Source organism: Sycon ciliatum, chromosome 5 (assembly GCF_964019385.1).
Source record: "Sycon ciliatum chromosome 5, ocSycCili1.1, whole genome shotgun sequence".
NCBI lineage: Eukaryota > Metazoa > Porifera > Calcarea > Leucosolenida > Sycettidae > Sycon > Sycon ciliatum.
The window spans coordinates 35,717,836-35,737,537 of NC_088647.1; the positions used below are offsets into that span (position 1 = coordinate 35,717,836).

Sequence of the window (19,702 nt, forward strand, 5' to 3'; positions counted from 1 at the left end):
GGATCTATTTGAGCACATAATCATTGCTCTTGCCAGTGTACAATGTAGGTGAGCCGGAGTGCAGGTCACTCAAAAACTTTTCACTGCTGTTCAGTTTGTGATGACAAAGGATAGCATAGTGTGGAAGTGTGTGGCCACGACCAGAGTACCTGTGACATTGGTGACGAGATACAGTAGAGTCCCGTGTCCAAGAACGTTGTTTCCCAGGGGAAAGCCTGGGGCGTTCTTATTTTCAGCAATCTGGCTGCGTTCTTAGAAACAATTTCTACTGGATCATATCAAGAGTAGATAAACAAGAGTGTGCAACTCCGGATCTCTTCTGCACAATTGCAGATACCCCCGCCCACGGCGGAATGTTTTGTTGACGTCACCTTTTTTCAGAAGAACGCGCATTTTGCCCCAGAGCAGTGTGAGAGCACGTCCTGGGCACCGACTTCGTAATGTAAAGCCCGGCCAAGTGCACGAGGCAAGACTTTCCAAAAGACTCGCAGCGCGTGCATTGTCGAAAAAATTCCGCCGCGGGCCAACCCATCCCTGAGTTGCACACTCTTGTTTATCTACTCTTGATCATATCAAGAGTACATAACCCCCCAGAGTGTGCAACTCCACTATGGGTGCTGTCCCGACAGAATTTCAAGTTGACGTCATTTTGATGATGCAATGCGCACTGTACACGGATTATCAGACGAATCCGGAACCTGTGGTTGACCGAAGCCGATCGATCCTGTACAAATTATTGCAAAGAAAAACGTGTGATGCATTGACACCCGTACACATGTTGTAAATCACTGGTGCAAGGAGCATTGCGTCATAAATAATGACGTCAACTTGAAATTCTGTCGGGACAACAGGGTATGTGGGAGTTGCACACTCTGGGGGGGTTATGTACTCTTGATCATATGTATCCCAAAAGCTGCCGGAACCAATAGCTGTGGCGTTCTTGGACTCCACGTTCTTCGCCGCGCGACTACTGTAGCCAGCTGGGGTACATGTAGGTCTAAAGGAGCACACAGAACTAACTTGAGAAGTTTTCGCGCTTGCCTCCATTCGCTGGAAACAGGAGAGGACAGGTCACTGTACTGGCAAACGTACAATACTACAAACCTATAACCTACGGCACATTGGTGGGCTTTCTCAAAAGTTCTGTTCACAAACCAACCACTATCGACAAGCCTGTAGTTCGGATCCTGAGGATTTGTACAGAACTGCTCTGCAGCATACACCAAGAAACAATCAATGTTTTCCATAGGATGGTGTGTCTTCAACTAATTCATTTTCCCAGAAACAGTTATGGTGCAAAAAACACCAAAATGTGTGATATTGCATGTTGAGATGGAGAGTGAAGAAGTCACAGAAGGTAGCACAGGTGCATGTAGTCCAGAAGTACCAGTTTCTACCAGGCACCGATAGAGTCGTCGACCTCCTCTTACGGCGCTCTATGAGAGTCACAATGTACTTCGAAGTAGATTTGCTTGGAAAAGACAGGAACGGAAATATACAGGTACATGTTTTCAAGACCGATCTCGTTGAGTCTCCATTCCGCAATACTACAACAACTTCCTCGTCAACACTCAATCACTGCAGCATTACGTTAGTCTTGTAAAGAACAAAGGGTCAACAAGCAAGAAAGAACCCGGCCAGATAGAAGATGCCACCCTTTTATTTCTACTCTTCCTCCACATCCAGAGTTTGCATGAGCAGAGTCACAAAGTTTTTCGAGTCGCCATTTTTGAATGGCGTGCCGAGCATGCGCAAAATGGTGTAGAATCGAATCTTTCTTTCTTTTGCGTGTTGCCGGCGTTTGGGAAAGATGGTGAGCTTTCTTTCTTCCCGAAAAACTGAAGCAATGGAGCCGTACCTAGTAGCTGTTCTGTACTTTTGTTGGTTGAAAGGGCATCGACATTAAGAAAAGGACCCGTACCGTGGCCCGCAAGGAGCCTCGCACCGAGGATGTCTACATCAAGCTCCTCGTGAAGGTAGGTATTGTGTAGTAGTTTCCACTAACGGATGGACATCACAGTGAACATGGATGTGCGTTCATGCTGCCTGTTCTGTAGCTGTACCGCTTCCTTGCAAGAAGGACCGACTCTTCCTTCAACAAGGTTGTGCTGAAGCGCCTATTCATGAGCCGCATCAACAGGCCACCAATGTCGATCGCTCGTCTGGTAAGTAAATCCATTGGTTATTTGTTCAAAAATAATTATTGTCAATGGCCAGATGAAAATATTATAATGGGAAGTGAATTTTGATGTTGAGAAAAGTAGTGCGAGTTTCTGGGCGTACTGCTTGGCAATGTGCACCTGCAGGTCAAGAAGATGAAGAACCCAGCCAACAAGGGCAAGACTGCCGTCATCGTCGGTACCATCACCAACGATGTCCGCATTCTGGATATTCCTGCCTTGAAGGTCTGTGCCCTGCGCCTCACTGAGGGCGCTCGTGCCAGAATCCTGAAAAACGGTGGTGAGATCATGACCTTCGATCAGCTCGCCCTCAAGGCACCCCGTGGCCAGAACACCGTCATTCTGCAAGGTATGGACATGTTCCTTCGAACGCTTAATCTTAATTTGCACTTAGTTCCCAGACGTTTTACTATCAGCTGAGTTTGGCGTCCACACCACTGCATGGCTTATGGGAACTTCGTACAGGAATGTAATGTGTAAAGAATTTGCCTTTGGAGACCTGATGAGGGAACTACAGTCAACTTCGCTAATAACGACTGCGAATATAACGACAATTCGCGAATAACGACAGAATTTCCATGCCCAGAGCAAAGTTCCTTCCAACTGTAATACACATAATGATACTTCGGGTATAACGACACTAATAAAAAATAATAAGGACACTTTTTTGATGCCCCGCCGAATGTCGTTATAAGCGAAGTTGACTGTATCAGTATATCGCCACAATCCTCCACAAACATTACATCAGTTCTATACATGTCTGCATGCTCATGCGCTCACATGGCACTCATTCCCAACCCCACATATCAGTGATGCACCGTACCCCACAACATTACGTGTTCTGCCTTACTACTCGTGGGGCATTGGTTCATGCCAGTATTTGAACCTTAATGTGCAGTTGGAATCTAGGACAACCTTTACAAGATTTCGCTTTGTGCAATGCTCACACAACACGTGCTACCGCTCATTTGCAAAGCTAATTTATTAGTTTCAGGGAGGCGGTCAGACACAATTATTTATGGCCTGGCACTGGTGACAGTAGTACTTTTGTTCTGTCGACCCTTACCCTGATCAATTTCCCGGATGCACCAAACTGGCAATTTTCCTAAGTCTTCTGTGCCCAGGGTCCTATCCACAGGAGTGCTCGTGCATATCTAATTGCATCGCACTATTTGTACAATGCTGGTTAATGAAATCCGTTTTCGGGGTGCTGAGTCGACTGGTTTTGGTCCGAAAAGGCTGCGATGCAGCGTTCCTCCTTTATTCCCAATCGAACATGGTTGAACAAGCGGTATGTGCTCCTGGATGCCCAAATCACCTGGTCACCACGCCAGCAGGCGACAACTTTCACACCAAGGTTCAACTCTAGTGACAGGACTGCACCCAAAAAAGGTCAAACAGGCTAGTAAGTTGTACCCTGCAGGCACGGTGACCGGGTGACTAGCGTACGCAGGAGCACGTGACCGCTTGTTCAACCATGTTCGATTGGGAATAAAGGAGGAACGCTGCATCGCAGCCTTTTCGCACCAAAACCAGTCGACTCAGCGTCCAAAAGAGTACAACATATGGGCCAATCGCGGTCATCCATGCTTTTATAAGAACGAAATGGCGCTTTTAGTGACATTTTGCATACAAATCCTCATCTAGTAGGGCGCAGTCACCCAGTTTCGGTGGAAGTGCGCGAGTTCGATTGGGATTCAAGTAGGAAGGGAGCGTCTCAGCTTTCTCGGACCAAGACCATTCGACTCAGCACCCCGAAGACTACAACTGGTGAAATTTTAATTTTTGCCTTAACTTCCCCTTTAACTACATGCACTGCACTGGCATTATTCATAATCAATGCGCTGACGCACTGTGCTGCCTGGGAATAGCATCACTGAATCTGTAATGTAAGCATCCTGAGCTCTCTGAACCTGCCCGATCTACGCAGTAAAACTCCCTGCACACACTGATAGGTGAAATTTTGATTTTTGCCTTAACTTCCCCTTTAAGGTGCACCGTAGCGTGTATATCTGTGCACGCGTGTCGTATGGTGGTTGTCACTGGTGCTCGCTTGTGCAGCTGAATTTTTTTTGTTCAACTGGCATTCTGTCTGTATCCGTTGCATCAAGAGGACATGAACAAGAGTGTGCAACTCGGCAGTTAGCTGGTCAATGGCGTGGTCCGTGGCAAATTTTTTGTTGGTGTTACCATTTCCAGACACTGTGCCTCATGTCGTACAAAGTATGCTCTGGAAGACTGCCTTCATCATGAGTTTGTGTCTTTCAAAAGGAAAATTAAATTCACCATACTCTTAATGGAAGTTTAGAACCCTGTAGTGTTCACGCGACCACAGACTAGCAGTGCTTGCCTTGTACGGTGTGACTCATGCTCCAGGAAAGGTGACTTTGGCCGTGGGCCAGACCAAGTGGAGCACTCTTGCCTCTCTCTTGTTTATGCACCTTTGTGCCTCTATATTGCAGTTTTCACTCACCATGCATAAATGCTGTTTTGTGTGTTTTATAGGACCCCGTGCTGCCCGTGAGGCTGTCCGTCATTTCGGTCGTGCCCCAGGTGTACCCCACAGCAACTCCAAGTAAGTTTTTGTCCTCTCTTTCCCTTTTTTTGTGAATGCCGACCCTGGAGTGGCTGTGGTTGAGCGATGAATTGAGACTCTGTGCATAGACCCCAGAAATAGTACTCGCATCTTGATCCGAGTCTATCCTTGCACATCGGGATACATGTCCATTTTTCTTGAAAGCATGTAAGGGCAATTTTCCGAACTCTTGAACACATAAAAAAATAGATAATAGTATCCCCTGACTAATTATCATTTGTACGTTGTATGCATGCTGGAGAACAAGTTAGAACAAATACAAACCCTTCTTGTGTACGAATTGTTTTACCTTCAAACAGGTTTCGTCATGGGATTGTGAACTTGCGTCTGGTGTTACAGTGCACAGTTTATGGACTAACTGATATGAATTCAAGTGTTCAAAAACTGGGATCTGTAGAATCTATTTTTGTATATGTTCAGTCCGTCACAACTTTTCGCTCATTTCATTTGGTTGTGTAGACAAGTTTCCTTATACAGAATTGTGTACATACCGTAAAATACCGTTGATCCACTCCCCGCACCATGTCGCTTCCCAGCTAGGTTTTCGGGAGGGGGCGGAATTAGATCAAGGCTGTCAAGTGTAGTACGATGTACGACAACGTGGAGGGTCAGACTGGATGTGCTGAATTTTGCACGTTTTCATCCTGGATTGGCACGTATTGTGTACGGCAGTGCATGCGTCGGTTCAACATCGTATTTCGTTGTATACGCCGAAGTCGCTTCACAAGTAGAAAATTGACAGGGGGGGGGGGATTAGAGAGGGGGCGGGTCAACGGTACGTTACGATAATAATATTCGCTGGGGAAGTTTCTTTTGTCCAGTGTTTTGAAAATGTTGGACTAGTACAGATTTGTCTAGCTTTCATACCTTTCAATGTCCGTATGTGAAATGGTGAAGTGAAATGTATAGGAAGTTTCCCTGATAAGGATTTTTGCATGTGCAATATATGGGTTCAATGTTTTATATCTTTATCTTCTGTGTGTTCCTTGTTGCTGTTTTCAGGCCTTACGTCCGCGCAAAGGGACGCAAGTTCGAGCGTGCCCGTGGTCGCCGCTCCAGCCGTGGATACAAAGTGTAATCCGCTATTTCTTACCAGTCGCCAAATTAAACCCGTCAAAAAACCACGTTCTCTGTGTGTTTGTGCGTGTCTGCTCCGAACCTGCTCAACCCCCATGGGATCCGCATGGCCAGATTATGGTAGTGTGTCCTTCAGTAGAGGGGCTGAGCCTGGAAAGTTCTTAATTTTCAGCAATCTGGCTGCATTCTCATAGCATGTTCTTAGAAATGATTCGTACTGGATCATGTACATTTACCCAATTTCAAGCTGGACATTCTTCAGAGCGAGGTCGAAATCCTCGCTTATACTAGTTATAATACCGAGTGCTGTATGTGAACAAAATGTTATCTAGACATTCTATGTCACCAAGAGGCACACGCATGATTATGGTAGGCGCTTTGAAGAATGTCCAGCTTGAAATTCTAAGAAGGCTCCCATGACGTCGGGCCATGGCATGCGCCATGTACATGTACTCCACATTATAACTCTGGAATGATGTTTTCCTCAAAAATGGGTAGATTTGAAAAATCAAAAAAAGATTCCAAAATGAACCAAATGTGTGAAAATTATTCACTCTTTGCTTTGGCAGCAAGATGGCTTTTGCCTGTCGACATATGTCCACACAGAATAAGACAATTAAGAGTCCTTCACTCTTGGTATAACCAAGAGTACATAACCCACCTGGTTATGTACTCTTGGTATAACCATGCACGTATACAACTTTGTCGTACACGTATACACCCTCATGGACCGGTACGACTTTATAGTACATTTTCAACATCATGTACTATAATTCTAGTTTCTTGCACACTCTCATGAATAACGTGGGTTGTATGCAAAATCTCTCAAAAACGAGGATGAAAGCCCAGCACTACGCCGAAAATCGCGGTATCTTGTTTGTTTTTTTCGGAAGTGTAGGCACCATTTTGCTGTCCCCGGGGAAAATTGCGGAAAAAATCGCAAAAAAACGCGGCATCTCGCGGCGGCAAGTTTGCAGTTGATATGAGGCAATTTTCAGTGAGTATGTACAAGTCTCTGGTGTAAGCGCTCGTCATACTTGAGTACAAAGCCGCCACCGGATGAGACGTTGCTGACCGAACAGTGCACTGTGTGTACGTGTAGTGCAACAGAAAAGTTCAAAAACGCGGGAAAATCGCGAACGCGGTCTTTTAAAAAATCGCAAAAAACACGGAAAAAACGCGGCCGCGGAATCGCAATTTTCCCCGGGGACAGATTTTGATATTCCAGGGGATGGCCCACGCCTGATACTGCCACTGCATAAATCATACGTAATGACTGATAAAAATCTGTGAAGTAAGATAAAGGCCCAACCCTGCATGCATGCATGCCCTGCCAGCTATTTGGGCTTACGGGGGTCGCCATGGCAAATATTAATGACGGGAAGTGCCAGCTTCGGCAGCAACCCGCGATATTCATGTTAAAACAAAATGGCGTCACGATTTATTGAAAGTGGTATAATTGGTGGAACGAGTGTTCAAACCCATTTGAACTTCATACTGTTCGTCTTCTTTTTGACATGCTCCCTTTCCATCGTCCTTAGCTTTTATTTGTTGAGAGCTGTTTTGGCTTTCTCCTATACATGTACCTCTGGGGGATGCCAAGTGATGGTTTTGAGAGGCTGGTGATGGCTGTGAGCGAGAGTTTGCCGATCGGCGTCGTCCTCGCTATAGCGATGAAAATACTAGTTACCGCGCACCTGGCAGATATCACAACACGTCGGAGCGTCCAGGAGCAAAGGAATCTTGGGCTTTCACTGGAATCTAGTTCCTCCAGCATCGTGTAGGCCACCGTCGGTGAATGGCGGTCCAGAAAGGTCGAACCTGGTCTTCTGCAGCATCTCGCAGTCCTGCGAGGCACACTGAATACGCCTGTCATGTATTCTACTAATAAAAATCACGAAGTTGTGGACTTTACAGTGATGAGTCTATCCTGTATGCTGCAAAAGACGCAGGAAATGTGACTGGTGTCTGTACACTCAGTGACTGGACGCCAACACCCCAGTCTTCTCCTGCAGGATCTGTTTGACATTGACATTATGCAGTAGGTCGGTATTGACCTGGTTTGGCAGCTATCGTTATAGTATCTGCCTGGTTGGATGTAGCAGGTTGGTGTTTGCTCGTCGTCCAGTCCGGAATTTTCTTGTAACTCACGGTGGAGTACGCGCAGGGTTTGTGATCATCCCTGTTCACTTCAATATTATCAAACACAACGTTCCCTTTGTCACTCATCTTATCCTGAGTACTGAATTTGCTGACAATATTGCACCATACTTGTCACAACCTACCGCCACTGCTGGCGGTGGCGACTGGTTCGTCAATGGCGGTGACCAGGCTGACTGACTAGCTTCGAGACAGCGGCCTCGTTGTCAACCCCGCGGGTGCCTAAAGGTTGATTTTATCGATCCAGCCTCAGCACCATGTTGACGATGCCCTAGTGACTGTGTGTCATGGATTGCCTTGCCATCAGCGGTCATTGCCGTCCACCTTGATGCAGCCCTCAACAACTGGCTCAGCCCATGGGAGTCTCAAGTGGACAAAATTGTTGCCAAAGTAGCTCAGAAGATTGGTGCATCGTGGTGTAGGTGAGCACATAACTAGGACTTCCCAGCGCCTATTTGTCCAGACTGCGATACTATGTGACATGCTGTACTGCACATTCTTTTCAGCACTGCAAGGCCGGCAGCTGGACCGACTGCAGGGGCCGCGCACATGCAGGCCGCCTGTTGCCAGTGCAGCATTCTGGAACGTTCCTTCCTTCTGAGATCCGTGGAATAATAACTTTCTTTGCTTCAAAGCAAGTTGCTTACCTTTCTGTTGTGCTCCCAGTGTCCTTACAACAATAACCTACAGCAATGTTTTATTTTCCTTTCCATTCCCCAACCAATGAATACTACGATGTCGATTCTGTTTCTTCATACTTTGGTGTGTGCCCGCGCACGCACGTGTGTGTGTATACCTCACTCGCCACTCGAAGTTCTGTTCCCCATCACTGGAACACTGCCTGTTCTTTCAGGACCTGCCATCATCTGCGGATGGGCATTCAATAATTGTATTGTGTGTGTGTTTCATTCAGAATCAGATCCGCTATCATTGCTATTAGAGAAAATCTGTGGGTTCACATCCAGTGCATTTTTAGATTTGCATGCTTTTCTCGCCACGGGCGCATACATGGGACAGTAGAGAGGTTCTGCACAACGAAAGTTCGAACGAAGTTTCGCGACAGGCCTTGCGAAAGTGTGTACGAATTTTCGCACGAACTTTGTGTTCTGCACATTTTCGTAGTTTGCACGCGCCAAGTGCACGTACGACATGACCCAATCTCACGAAACTTCCTACGAAAGTTCATTTCGCGTTCCCTGCAAGTTTCGCGTCCAAAGTTGCGAAAGTTCGTGCGAAGTTTCTCACTTCGTGACGTAGAGCGAAAGTTCGTACACATTTTCGTTTTGCAGAACCTCTCTATTGTGTGTGTGTGTGTGTGCGTCTGTGTGTGTTGTGAACCCTCTGGTTCTCTAAAGTATCAGGAACGAACGACCCCACACGGCACGAGGACAACTATTTATTCTCAACAGTATATTTCACTTCCATCGACTAATAACAATGAACAATGAATGACTGAAACAACAACTGAAACTAACTGAAACTAACTGAAACTAACACTAAAACCACCAGGTAGTTATAGCGTGAAAATGACAGCGTATATGAGAAAAGCATACACATACAACATACAACTACAGCGCCCACAGCAAACCGCACATAGCGCATGTAGCGTATACTACGTCGTAAACATCAACGGTACGGCGGAGTCGGGATACAGCTGCATTGGAACGAACACAATGTCACAAGCGAGAAGGCCTTTCACTCTCGAGAACTTGTGGTTTCACAACATTCTCCCCACCAAAGGGCTTCTCACCGCCGTACAACTCACAAGTCAAACGATTTGGGGCTTACTACGCGTTATCTGCTGCTGCGGTGGTGGCCATGGTAGAATATCACTAATGCCCACCACTTCAGACAACTCGACATCGCGAAGCTCGCCGCTGTGGGCTGTCGCACACGACACTGTTACCGATTCACTTCGACATGGGGCGGACGCTGAACCAGACAACACACAACCGATACTTTTACCAAGCTCGCCGATGTGGGCTGTCATACACGACACGGTCACTGGTACACTGCTTCGATCCGGGGCGGGCGCGGAACCCGAGAACACACATCCGATCTCTGTGTTCCACACAGTCTCGCCGTTGACCTCTTCCGTGCTAACCAGTAGTATCGCCCTTCTCGTTTCCTTATCTTCTACGCCTTGCGCTTTTATGTCTTGCGCCTCTAACTCTTGCGCCTCTATCTCTTGCGCCTCTAACTCTTGCGCCTCCAATTCTTGCGCCTCTAACTCTTGCGCCTCTAACTCTTGCGCCTCTAACTCTTGCGCCTCTACGTCGTTCGGCCGAGACTCCAGCTGCTTCTGAGCGTCTCCGACCGATGTCACCATGCACTGCACCGACCCAGTGGGCCTTGGATCTGATCCTCCCACTGGCTTCGAATACTCTTCTGACCGCTGCTTGTCTGTAAGCAAAGTCTTACACGCCTTGTCCGGCGTCCTTCCGGGCGAGGCAAGCAAATCTCGCTTTGCTTCCTCATAATATGTACCGACGGCGATGCGCTCGGCCATCTTCTTGAGCTTTTCGTTAAACTCTGTGCGGAGCGCACACTCTTGCCTTCTAGCACTGCGCTCTTCAAACTCCTCGCTCTGTCGGAGCCTCTTCTCCACGTATTCTCTCAACCTATCGCCTTCAAATCCATACCGAATTCCGTTGGCGATAAAGCTGGCTTCGATGATCCATAGTTCCTGTGCCATGCTCGCTTCGTATCCTGGCGTGGTCGCCAAATGTTGTGAACCCTCTGGTTCTCTAAAGTATCAGGAACGAACGACCCCACACGGCACGAGGACAACTATTTATTCTCAACAGTATATTTCACTTCCATCGACTAATAACAATGAACAATGAATGACTGAAACAACAACTGAAACTAACTGAAACTAACTGAAACTAACACTAAAACCACCAGGTAGTTATAGCGTGAAAATGACAGCGTATATGAGAAAAGCATACACATACAACATACAACTACAGCGCCCACAGCAAACCGCACATAGCGCATGTAGCGTATACTACGTCGTAAACATCAACGGTACGGCGGAGTCGGGATACAGCTGCATTGGAACGAACACAATGTCACAAGCGAGAAGGCCTTTCACTCTCGAGAACTTGTGGTTTCACAACAGTGTGTATGGGGCTATTGTCTGTATCGGCTTTTGGTACTAATGTTCAGGTCTGTGCTTGCATGTGTGAACATGAAATTGTTCGGTTCTGTGCATGCTATTGCTATGTTGTATATTATTGTATGTATGTGTGCATTTCCACGAACAGTGTAGATGAGCGTGGAGAGTGCATTCATCCCTCATCAACCACTTCCCCTTGGGCTTACGAGAGTTTTTTCTGCGTACCTCTCTGATACTGTATTGATGCCGGTACCTGTACCTCGATGTGTTCCTCTATCTGCAGTCGCCTTTAACCTTCGGTCAAGTTAACGTTTATTGTGCTCTATTTATCGTGCGAATCAAAATAAACAATAATAACACAAGTCGTGCTAGAGTGACGACATGTGCGTGTAGTAGGGTTGATGAGATGGGACGTTATAATTAGGTGGAACAGAACACACATTGGGCAGATTGATTGGGCATTATTGATTGTGCTCAGTCTAAACAGTGAACATAATAATTATCTCCAGTGACAGACTGTAGCGGCTAGCCTCCAATAGGTAGCTGGCACTAGTCACTACTGCTTGTTTGACAGGTGCCGCCAGAACCCCTGTTGTGTCATGCTATAGATGCACATGCCCTGTTCTGGGGCATACTGAGGTACTTTGATTTTGTTGACTGCATGTAGACAGCATCCAATAGTAGTACTCGTAGACCTTGGCTCTTTGTAGGTCAACCACCATCGCATGGATCGATCGGTGACTATGCACTTGGAGGTTGGAATAGCCCGCGCTGAACAGATCTTGCCATGGCCCAGGGAGTGAACTCGCTTACTCGACTATCCCGGTTTTAGTTAACCAGCATGAGTGGTGCAATTTGTCCATACCATGTTGCGAGCTCACAGTTGTTTGGGCAGGTTTTGAGCTGCACCACGAAACAAAGCGAAATAACGGCGTGACTGTAGAGCAAGGAAGCGGCGAGACGGCACTTCCAGGACGAGACAGGCAGTAGAGATGTGTTCACAGCACGAGCAACCTCTCAGACCCTGCCGGTACTCCAGTTACAAGAAAATGTCGGACTGGACGACGCGCCAATGCAAACCTGCTACATCCACCCAGGCAGATAGCTGCCAAACCAGGCCAATGTCGACCCACTGCATACCGGTATGTCAATGTCAAACAGATCCTGCAGGAGAAGACTGGGATGATATTGGCGTCCAGTGTACGGACACCAGTCACATTTCCTGCGTCTTTTGCAGCATACAGGATAGACTCATCACTGTAAAGTCCACTACTTCGTGATTTTTATTTGTAGAATACATGACAGGCGTATTCAGTGTGCCTCGCAGGACTGCGAGATGCTGCAGAAGACCAGTTTCGACCTTTCTGGACCGCCATTCACCGACGGTGGGCTACACGATGCTGGAGGAACTAGATTCCAGTGAAAACCCAAGATTCCTTTGCTCCTGGACGCTCCGACGTGTTGTGATATCTGCCAGGTGCGCAGTAACTAGTATTTTCATCGCTATAGCGAGGACGACGCCGATCGGCAAACTCTCGCTCACAGCCATCACCAGCCTCTCAAAACCATCACTTGGCATCCCCCAGAGGTATAGGAGAAAGCCAAAACAGCTCTTAACAAACAAAAGCTAAGGACGATGGAAAGAGAGCATGTCAAAAAGAAGACGAACAGTATGAAGTTCAAATGGGTTTGAACACTCGTTCCACCAACTATACCACTTTCAATAAATCGTGACGCCATTTTGTTTTAACACGCATACGGTCCACTAGGGTAGGGAGGCAGAAGAAGAGACAGGTGCATGTGGGGACAGCTTTTGGGATACGTAAAATCCAGTGCGAACTGGTTCTAAGAACGCAGCCAAATAATTGCTGAAAAATAAGAACGCCCTTGGAAACAACGTTCTTGGACGTGGACGCGCCACTCTGCTGTACGCCATTTGTGTACGTCGCAAAGTCGAACTTTATTCAACTGACTTCTACGACAGGCACTTTCTTGTCGCAAATCGCGTGTTGCTTGCGGTTCATGAGTGCCCAAACGCGCGCTCAGGCTTTCACTACCTTCGAGTACAGTACTAGTACTACTACCGTAAAAGTCCATAAATAAGTACCTGCCAAATAAATACCGCCTTCATCCCTTTGACTAGGCTTTCCCCAAAGTTTTTTTCGCCTACTGTAGAACTGGTAATTTTAGCGACTATTAATTTTAGCGTTTTCCCATTGTCAACCAGTTAGCGACGTTTTATTTTAGCGATTTTACTCACAGATCACCAGTGCACTACTAATGTCTCAATGGATTAGCAACTTGAAACTTAGCGAAAATGAGTCGATCGCTAGATTCGCTAGGGTTTTTACGTCGCTAAAATTACCCGTTCTACAGTATTCGGCTTTTCGCTAAGCTCAAAAATACATCAGATTCGGCTGCAAAATCAGCTGATTGTTCAGAAATCGGCTGCAAAATTGGAATTATATCGGAAAATCGGCTAAAAGAATTGTTGGCATATTGGCTTCAAAACTGGTGAGATATTGGAAATACAGCTCTGCCAGATGGATTTGGCCACAACTGTACGTTGTAGTGTAGTATGTTACTAGTAACGATTTCCTAATGGCTAATATTTGTTTGAGAGGAGGTCAAAGGACACGAGTCACACGACCTCAACGCACAAGTACAAGTCTGAAGTAGAGAGCTCGAGCAGTGATGCTTGCAGCAACATCATTCGTTCGTAAACACACTTTGCAACATTTGGAAGTTTTTCGGCGATTCTCAAAGGAACCCTCCAAAATCGGCGAAAAGCTTAGCGATTTTTCTACAAGTCTCGTTTTCGGCGAATTTTTCGGCCGGCCGATTTGGGGAAAGCCTACCTTTGACTCTGTCGGTTGAAGTCCAGTTCAGCCCAATAAACATACTGCCCGAAATAATTAGCGGTCTGGTTCACAGATGCAGCGCTTAGCATGTACATGAAAATGACTTTTCCACTACACACAAGTCAGTTCCGAAAGTTAGGGTGCGTTCTCTTAAAGGGGAAGTATACCCTAAAATCAAATTTTCACCAGTTGTAGTCTTCGGGGTGCTGAGTCGAATGGTCGTGGTCCGAGGAAGCTGAGACGCTCCCTTCCTACTTGAATCCCAATCGAACTCGCGCACTTCCACCGAAACTGGGTGACTGCGCCCTACTAGATGGGGATTTGTATGCAAAATGTCACTAAAAGCGCCATTTCGTTCTTATAAAAGCACGGATGACCGCGATTGGCCCATATGTTGTAGTCTTTTGGACGCTGAGTCGACTGGTTTTGGTCCGAAAAGGTTGCGATGCAGCGTTCCTCCTTTATTCCCAATCGAACATGGTTGAAGAAGCGGTCACGTGCTCCTGCGTACACCAGTCACCTGGTCACCGTGCCTGCAGGGTACAACTTACTAGCCTGTTTGACCTTTTTTGGGTGCAGTCCTGTCACTCGAGTTGAACTCGAGTTGAACCTTGGTGTGAAAGTTGTCACCTGCTGGCGCGGTGACCAGGTGATTTGGGCACCCAGGAGCACGTGACCGCTTCTTCAACCATGTTCGATTGGGAATAAAGGAGGAACGCTGCATCGCAACCTTTTCGGACCAAAACCAGTCGACTCAGCGTCCAAAAGACTACAACATATGGGCCAATCGCGGTCATCCGTGCTTTTATAAGAACGAAATGGCGCTTTTAGTGACATTTTGCATACAAATCCCCATCTAGTAGGGCGCAGTCACCCAGTTTCGGTGGAAGTGCGCGAGTTCGATTGGGATTCAAGTAGGAAGGGAGCGTCGCAGCTTCCTCGGACCAAGACCATTCGACTCAGCACCCAGAAGACTACAACTGGTGAAAATTTGATTTTAGGGTATACTTCCCCTTTAAATCCTCTCAGAAAAGTTGGAGACTCTCCGAAAAGTTCGAGAGCTGTTCGTATATCCTCTCCGAATTTTAGGAGGCTCTCCAAGCTTCAGAGGTGGTTGAAACTTGGAGATTCCCGCGGTTTGAGATCAGCGCATGCAAACTAGGCTAAAAGCCAAGTGTTGATCATGAGTGTACGCATTTCCCTTTTCGCAAACGCACAGTGCATACTACATTCGTGGCACTCAAGATCACGGCCCCTTTGGCACTTCATATTGCTTGGCATGTGCAAAATACATCCGAATTCTTCGAGACCCGTTCTTAGATTATACCAGTTTCTTCGACTTCTGTTTTCTTCTTCTATGAAAAGCTACAGAATATAAGAACGCACCCTTAGTTTAAGAGAATTGGGCACTGATTCCGATGAGCTATGTCTCGAGCCGATCAGAGAAGAGGAACTGTGTCAAATTTCATAAATAACACCTCCCATATTTGGAAATTGGCCTTGATGACGTGCGTACTGCTTAGCTGTCACCATGCTGTGCATGTTCAGCAGTGTAATTGAATGGAAGAAAACAATTACTTTGGTGTTTTGCAGCTCTGTTTCGTTCCCTGACGGTAACCAAATCTAGATGTAGGAATCTGTTGAGCAGGAGAGTGACACATGTCTTCCCGAAGGCTGTCCAGGCTGCAGTGGTGATGAAGAAGACACGATCATCACCCCGAGATCGATCGTAGCGAATTGGAAAACTCATGGTGAATTTGCTTCCACTCCAAGGCAATGTCGAGGTATGAAGGGTGCTTGTACTGCCTTCCAAAGTGAAGAGGAGATGAACATGGCTTTGCATAGCTGTTGTTCTATGCCAACTTACCTACTCTTGCTGGTACCGTAGTGCTATATTGCAAATTTCGTGGACGAACAACTCTAGTCACTAGTGGCTAGTGAGCAACACTAACAGGTGAGATTTTTCAATTCGACAAAAATTGTTTTTTTTTGAGAACTGACAGTGGCAGTCATTAGACTCAGTAGGTGTCTCTCTGCTGCTTCCTTCCCTTCATCGGTAGGGTTGTGCTTGAATAGTACAAGTGCTTGAAGTAAAATAAAATAAATAGAACATGTGGAACATAAATCTAATCAAGCATCAGTACATGTATTGCGAAGTTCAACTTCAAAGCACATGAAATCATAATGATCACGAAGTTTATGTAATCAGGAGTACACCCTGTGTTCAACGACCACATACACACATGCTGTATTGCGCACACACATGTACACATGTGGGTGCACCCTTACCCCATCCCACAGACACACGCATGCAGCGCGCACATCCATACACATGTGCGTGTACCCCCCCCCCCCCCCACACACACACTCCTACCCATACACATGTGCGTGCCCCCCCCCCCCCCACACACACACGTGTGCACATACAGATACACAAACACACACGCACCAACACACACACACAAGATACGTGTAAGTGTACATAGTCTTCCTGGTGCAGATGCTGAGCCAGCACAATGGAAAATACCTCCATCAAGATGCTGGATCAAGTGTTGTGATAATGGCACTGTTTGTTTGTTTTTACAAAGAAGTGTGGGAAGGATTACAATGCATTATAATGCATAATTGTTCTTTGCCTTGTACTGTGCAGACCAGAATGCTTCGCTATCAACTCCAGGCTTTCCATCGGCATGGTGTTCAGCTGCAGCGGCATCTGGTCCGGGGAGTTCAAGTTGCTGGATGGCTGCACTGACACAGGATGGGTTTGCGTTGGCAATGCGATACGGCAGTCATCCCACATCACGAGCTACATGTTTATGTAATTTATATTGTCGCTCGTCCAGCAACGTCAAGGCTCTGCATGTAAACGCAGGAGAACACCATAATACTACTCAGGGGACAATAATTTTGGATATCAATTTCGTGACAATTATTAGATTCACACAATATTCACAACGTATGCAACACGATGCTGTCTATTGACACTACTTCAAACTGAAGTGCTCACTACTCCTCTCCCGTTTTCATCTCCCTCTACCTTATGAATACTCTGCATTACTGGTTTCGTTTCTACCCTTTCCATTGCTGCCAGCTCCCAGTCTTTTTCAATGCACAGCACCACCTTGACAGTCATTTTTGTGATTTGATGTACACATACTTTGAAGTTCAAATTCGAATTACATGATCAGATTTTTGTTCCACATTTTCTATATATTTTTACTTCAAGCACAACCCTACCGATGAAGGGAAGGAAGCAGCAGAGAGACACCTACTGAGTCTAATGACTGCCACTGTCAGTTCTCAAACAAAAACAATTTTTGTCGAATTGAAAAATCTCACCTGTTAGTGTTGCTCACTAGCCACTAGTGACTAGAGTTGTTCGTCCACGAAATTTGCAATATAGCACTACGGTACCAGCAAGAGTAGGTAAGTTGGCATAGAACAACAGCTATGCAAAGCCATGTTCATCTCCTCTTCACTTTGGAAGGCAGTACAAGCACCCTTCATACCTCGACATTGCCTTGGAGTGGAAGCAAATTCACCATGAGTTTTCCAATTCGCTACGATCGATCTCGGGGTGATGATCGTGTCTTCTTCATCACCACTGCAGCCTGGACAGCCTTCGGGAAGACATGTGTCACTCTCCTGCTCAACAGATTCCTACATCTAGATTTGGTTACCGTCAGGGAACGAAACAGAGCTGCAAAACACCAAAGTAATTGTTTTCTTCCATTCAATTACACTGCTGAACATGCACAGCATGGTGACAGCTAAGCAGTACGCACGTCATCAAGGCCAATTTCCAAATATGGGAGGTGTTATTTATGAAATTTGACACAGTTCCTCTTCTCTGATCGGCTCGAGACATAGCTCATCGGAATCAGTGCCCAATTCTCCTTCGGATAAGCCATACTTATTTTTGGCGTTCAGTTTCCCTTTAAGTATGTGCTTATTCACGGACTTTTACGGTAATGTTTTGACCCCGCCAGTCAAAGTGACTGGCACGCATGCCGGTACGCTCTGTAAAATACAACCGGTTAGGATTTCCAATTCGGCACGCTTCCATACGCATGACGCCCCAAAAGCCAGCAAAAAGACGCACAAACGCGTGGTTTCACGCGTACATACGCCAGTTGTGAACACAGCTTTACCCGGCGCGGCCGGACACTTCATCTCTACGTTTCACGTATAGCAGAACCTATAACTAATAGTCGGTGAAACAATATGCAAAGCAGCACACAGTGACCACTGGTGCTTGTGGAATCCCTATGCACTTGTAGTACTATGCACGTGCAGCCGTGCACCCAGGGTAGAAACTGTGCTCCATTTATGTACGCCGCGGTCCGCATGTCACGGAAGTTGAACTTTCTTAAACTTCTGCGACAGGTAATAGGCGATTCAGACTACGGCTAAAATCACGTCTGCGTGGTGATGCAGTCGTGTTTCAAAATTTTGTGCACAATCCCTGATCAAATCTATCTGAGTCGTAAAAACGTGGTCACATTTGGCCGTAGTCTGAATCGCCTATAAGAGTACCTTACGACTGTATGCGACAGCTCGTGACAGGCACTTTCTTGTCACAAATCGCGTGTCGCGTTGCAAAAAGTATTGCGAATCAGCCTTTAGCCTACGGGCTATTCATATTTTTTCATTTAGAAATCTACATGTATATGTATATGGCTGAGCCACCATAGACATACCGGTAGTCGGGGAGTCTGCAAATAACGCATTTGACGACTCCCTGGACATAGACTTGTAGTGGTATCCAGCACAGAGAAACTGTTTGCAACTCTTTGTGAAGATCAGGGAGTTGCATGTGTATAATTATAACACCCTGGTGCAAATCATGCTGTAGTATACACACCGCAGACAAGCATGGGGTCAAGAAAGCGTACAGCAATTGAGTAAATTTTGCCCTGGGAATTAGACATTCCGCCTTCGCCTGGGAATGGGATTCCGCGAATTCTGACAAAGAAATCCGTGAAATGATCGAACAGTGTACATGTATGCATGGTAGGGAATTCCAGAGTGGACAGCAGTTGTCACTAATACTCTTGCTCGAACACAGAACGTCATTAACTTTCTCATTGTCGGAGTCAAACCCATAATTATTAGAGCGTGCCTGCTTGCAACTCTGCATCTACGCAACGTCAGGGGGTTGTACAACTTCACGATGCTGAGTCGATGTTACACTTCTCTCACGTGGCGAAGTATATATTTTATACTGATCATCACACATCATGGGACACCCCGTTGTACCGTAGCCAAGAGCCAAATCACGGTATCACCGAAGTGGTAAGGGGAATTCGTGAGCATTTTCCACCTTTTATAATCAAGACAAGCAGTGGGTGACACGGTCAACGACCATGTAAGCATGTACTAAATACTAGGACAGTTTCAATCTTTTTCAGCGTTTGTGTCCATGAAAAAAAAGATAAGTCAAGCGGGTATGTAAAATTGAAATTACTACAGATTAGCAAGCCATGAAAAGCCAAAACAAATGCAGAAAACCATCCAACCAGCAGTTGTGGACGAGGAGTCATCACCAAGAAATTAGAAACCTGTGTAGCTTAGCTTCAAGCAGCGGATCAAGCTTGATACTTTTAGCTCAGCGAACATGAATACAAGAGCCAACTGCACAGCAGTGGATACTATGAAGGTGATTAGTCCAAAAGAACCTAATGCACGCGCACACACGTACAAACAC

General features: G+C 46.3%; 1 protein-coding gene and 1 long non-coding RNA gene across 2 annotated transcripts; both read left to right on the plus strand.

The window, feature by feature from the left end:
• Nucleotides 1-1,714: 1,714 nt before the first annotated feature.
• Nucleotides 1,715-5,900, plus strand: LOC135818505 (large ribosomal subunit protein eL18B-like). Its single transcript, XM_065331892.1, has 6 exons — nt 1,715-1,813; nt 1,893-1,976; nt 2,058-2,165; nt 2,307-2,529; nt 4,686-4,755; nt 5,779-5,900. Exons 1-6 carry the CDS (start codon nt 1,811-1,813, stop codon nt 5,852-5,854), a joined length of 564 nt encoding a protein of 187 aa, XP_065187964.1. The 5' UTR covers nt 1,715-1,810; the 3' UTR covers nt 5,855-5,900.
• A 9,668-nt stretch (nt 5,901-15,568) lies between these two features.
• On the plus strand, nt 15,569-17,197 carry LOC135818506 (uncharacterized). Its single transcript, XR_010553693.1, has 2 exons — nt 15,569-15,949; nt 16,646-17,197. It is a non-coding gene; the product is annotated as an uncharacterized LOC135818506 (long non-coding RNA).
• Nucleotides 17,198-19,702: the final 2,505 nt, after the last annotated feature.

Coding starts and splice junctions, on each gene's coding strand:
- LOC135818505 (XM_065331892.1), top strand. Junction 2,530..4,685: donor GAACACCGTCATTCTGCAAG/GTATGGACATGT, acceptor TGTGTTTTATAG/GACCCCGTGCTGCCCGTGAG. Junction 4,756..5,778: donor GTACCCCACAGCAACTCCAA/GTAAGTTTTTGT, acceptor TGCTGTTTTCAG/GCCTTACGTCCGCGCAAAGG.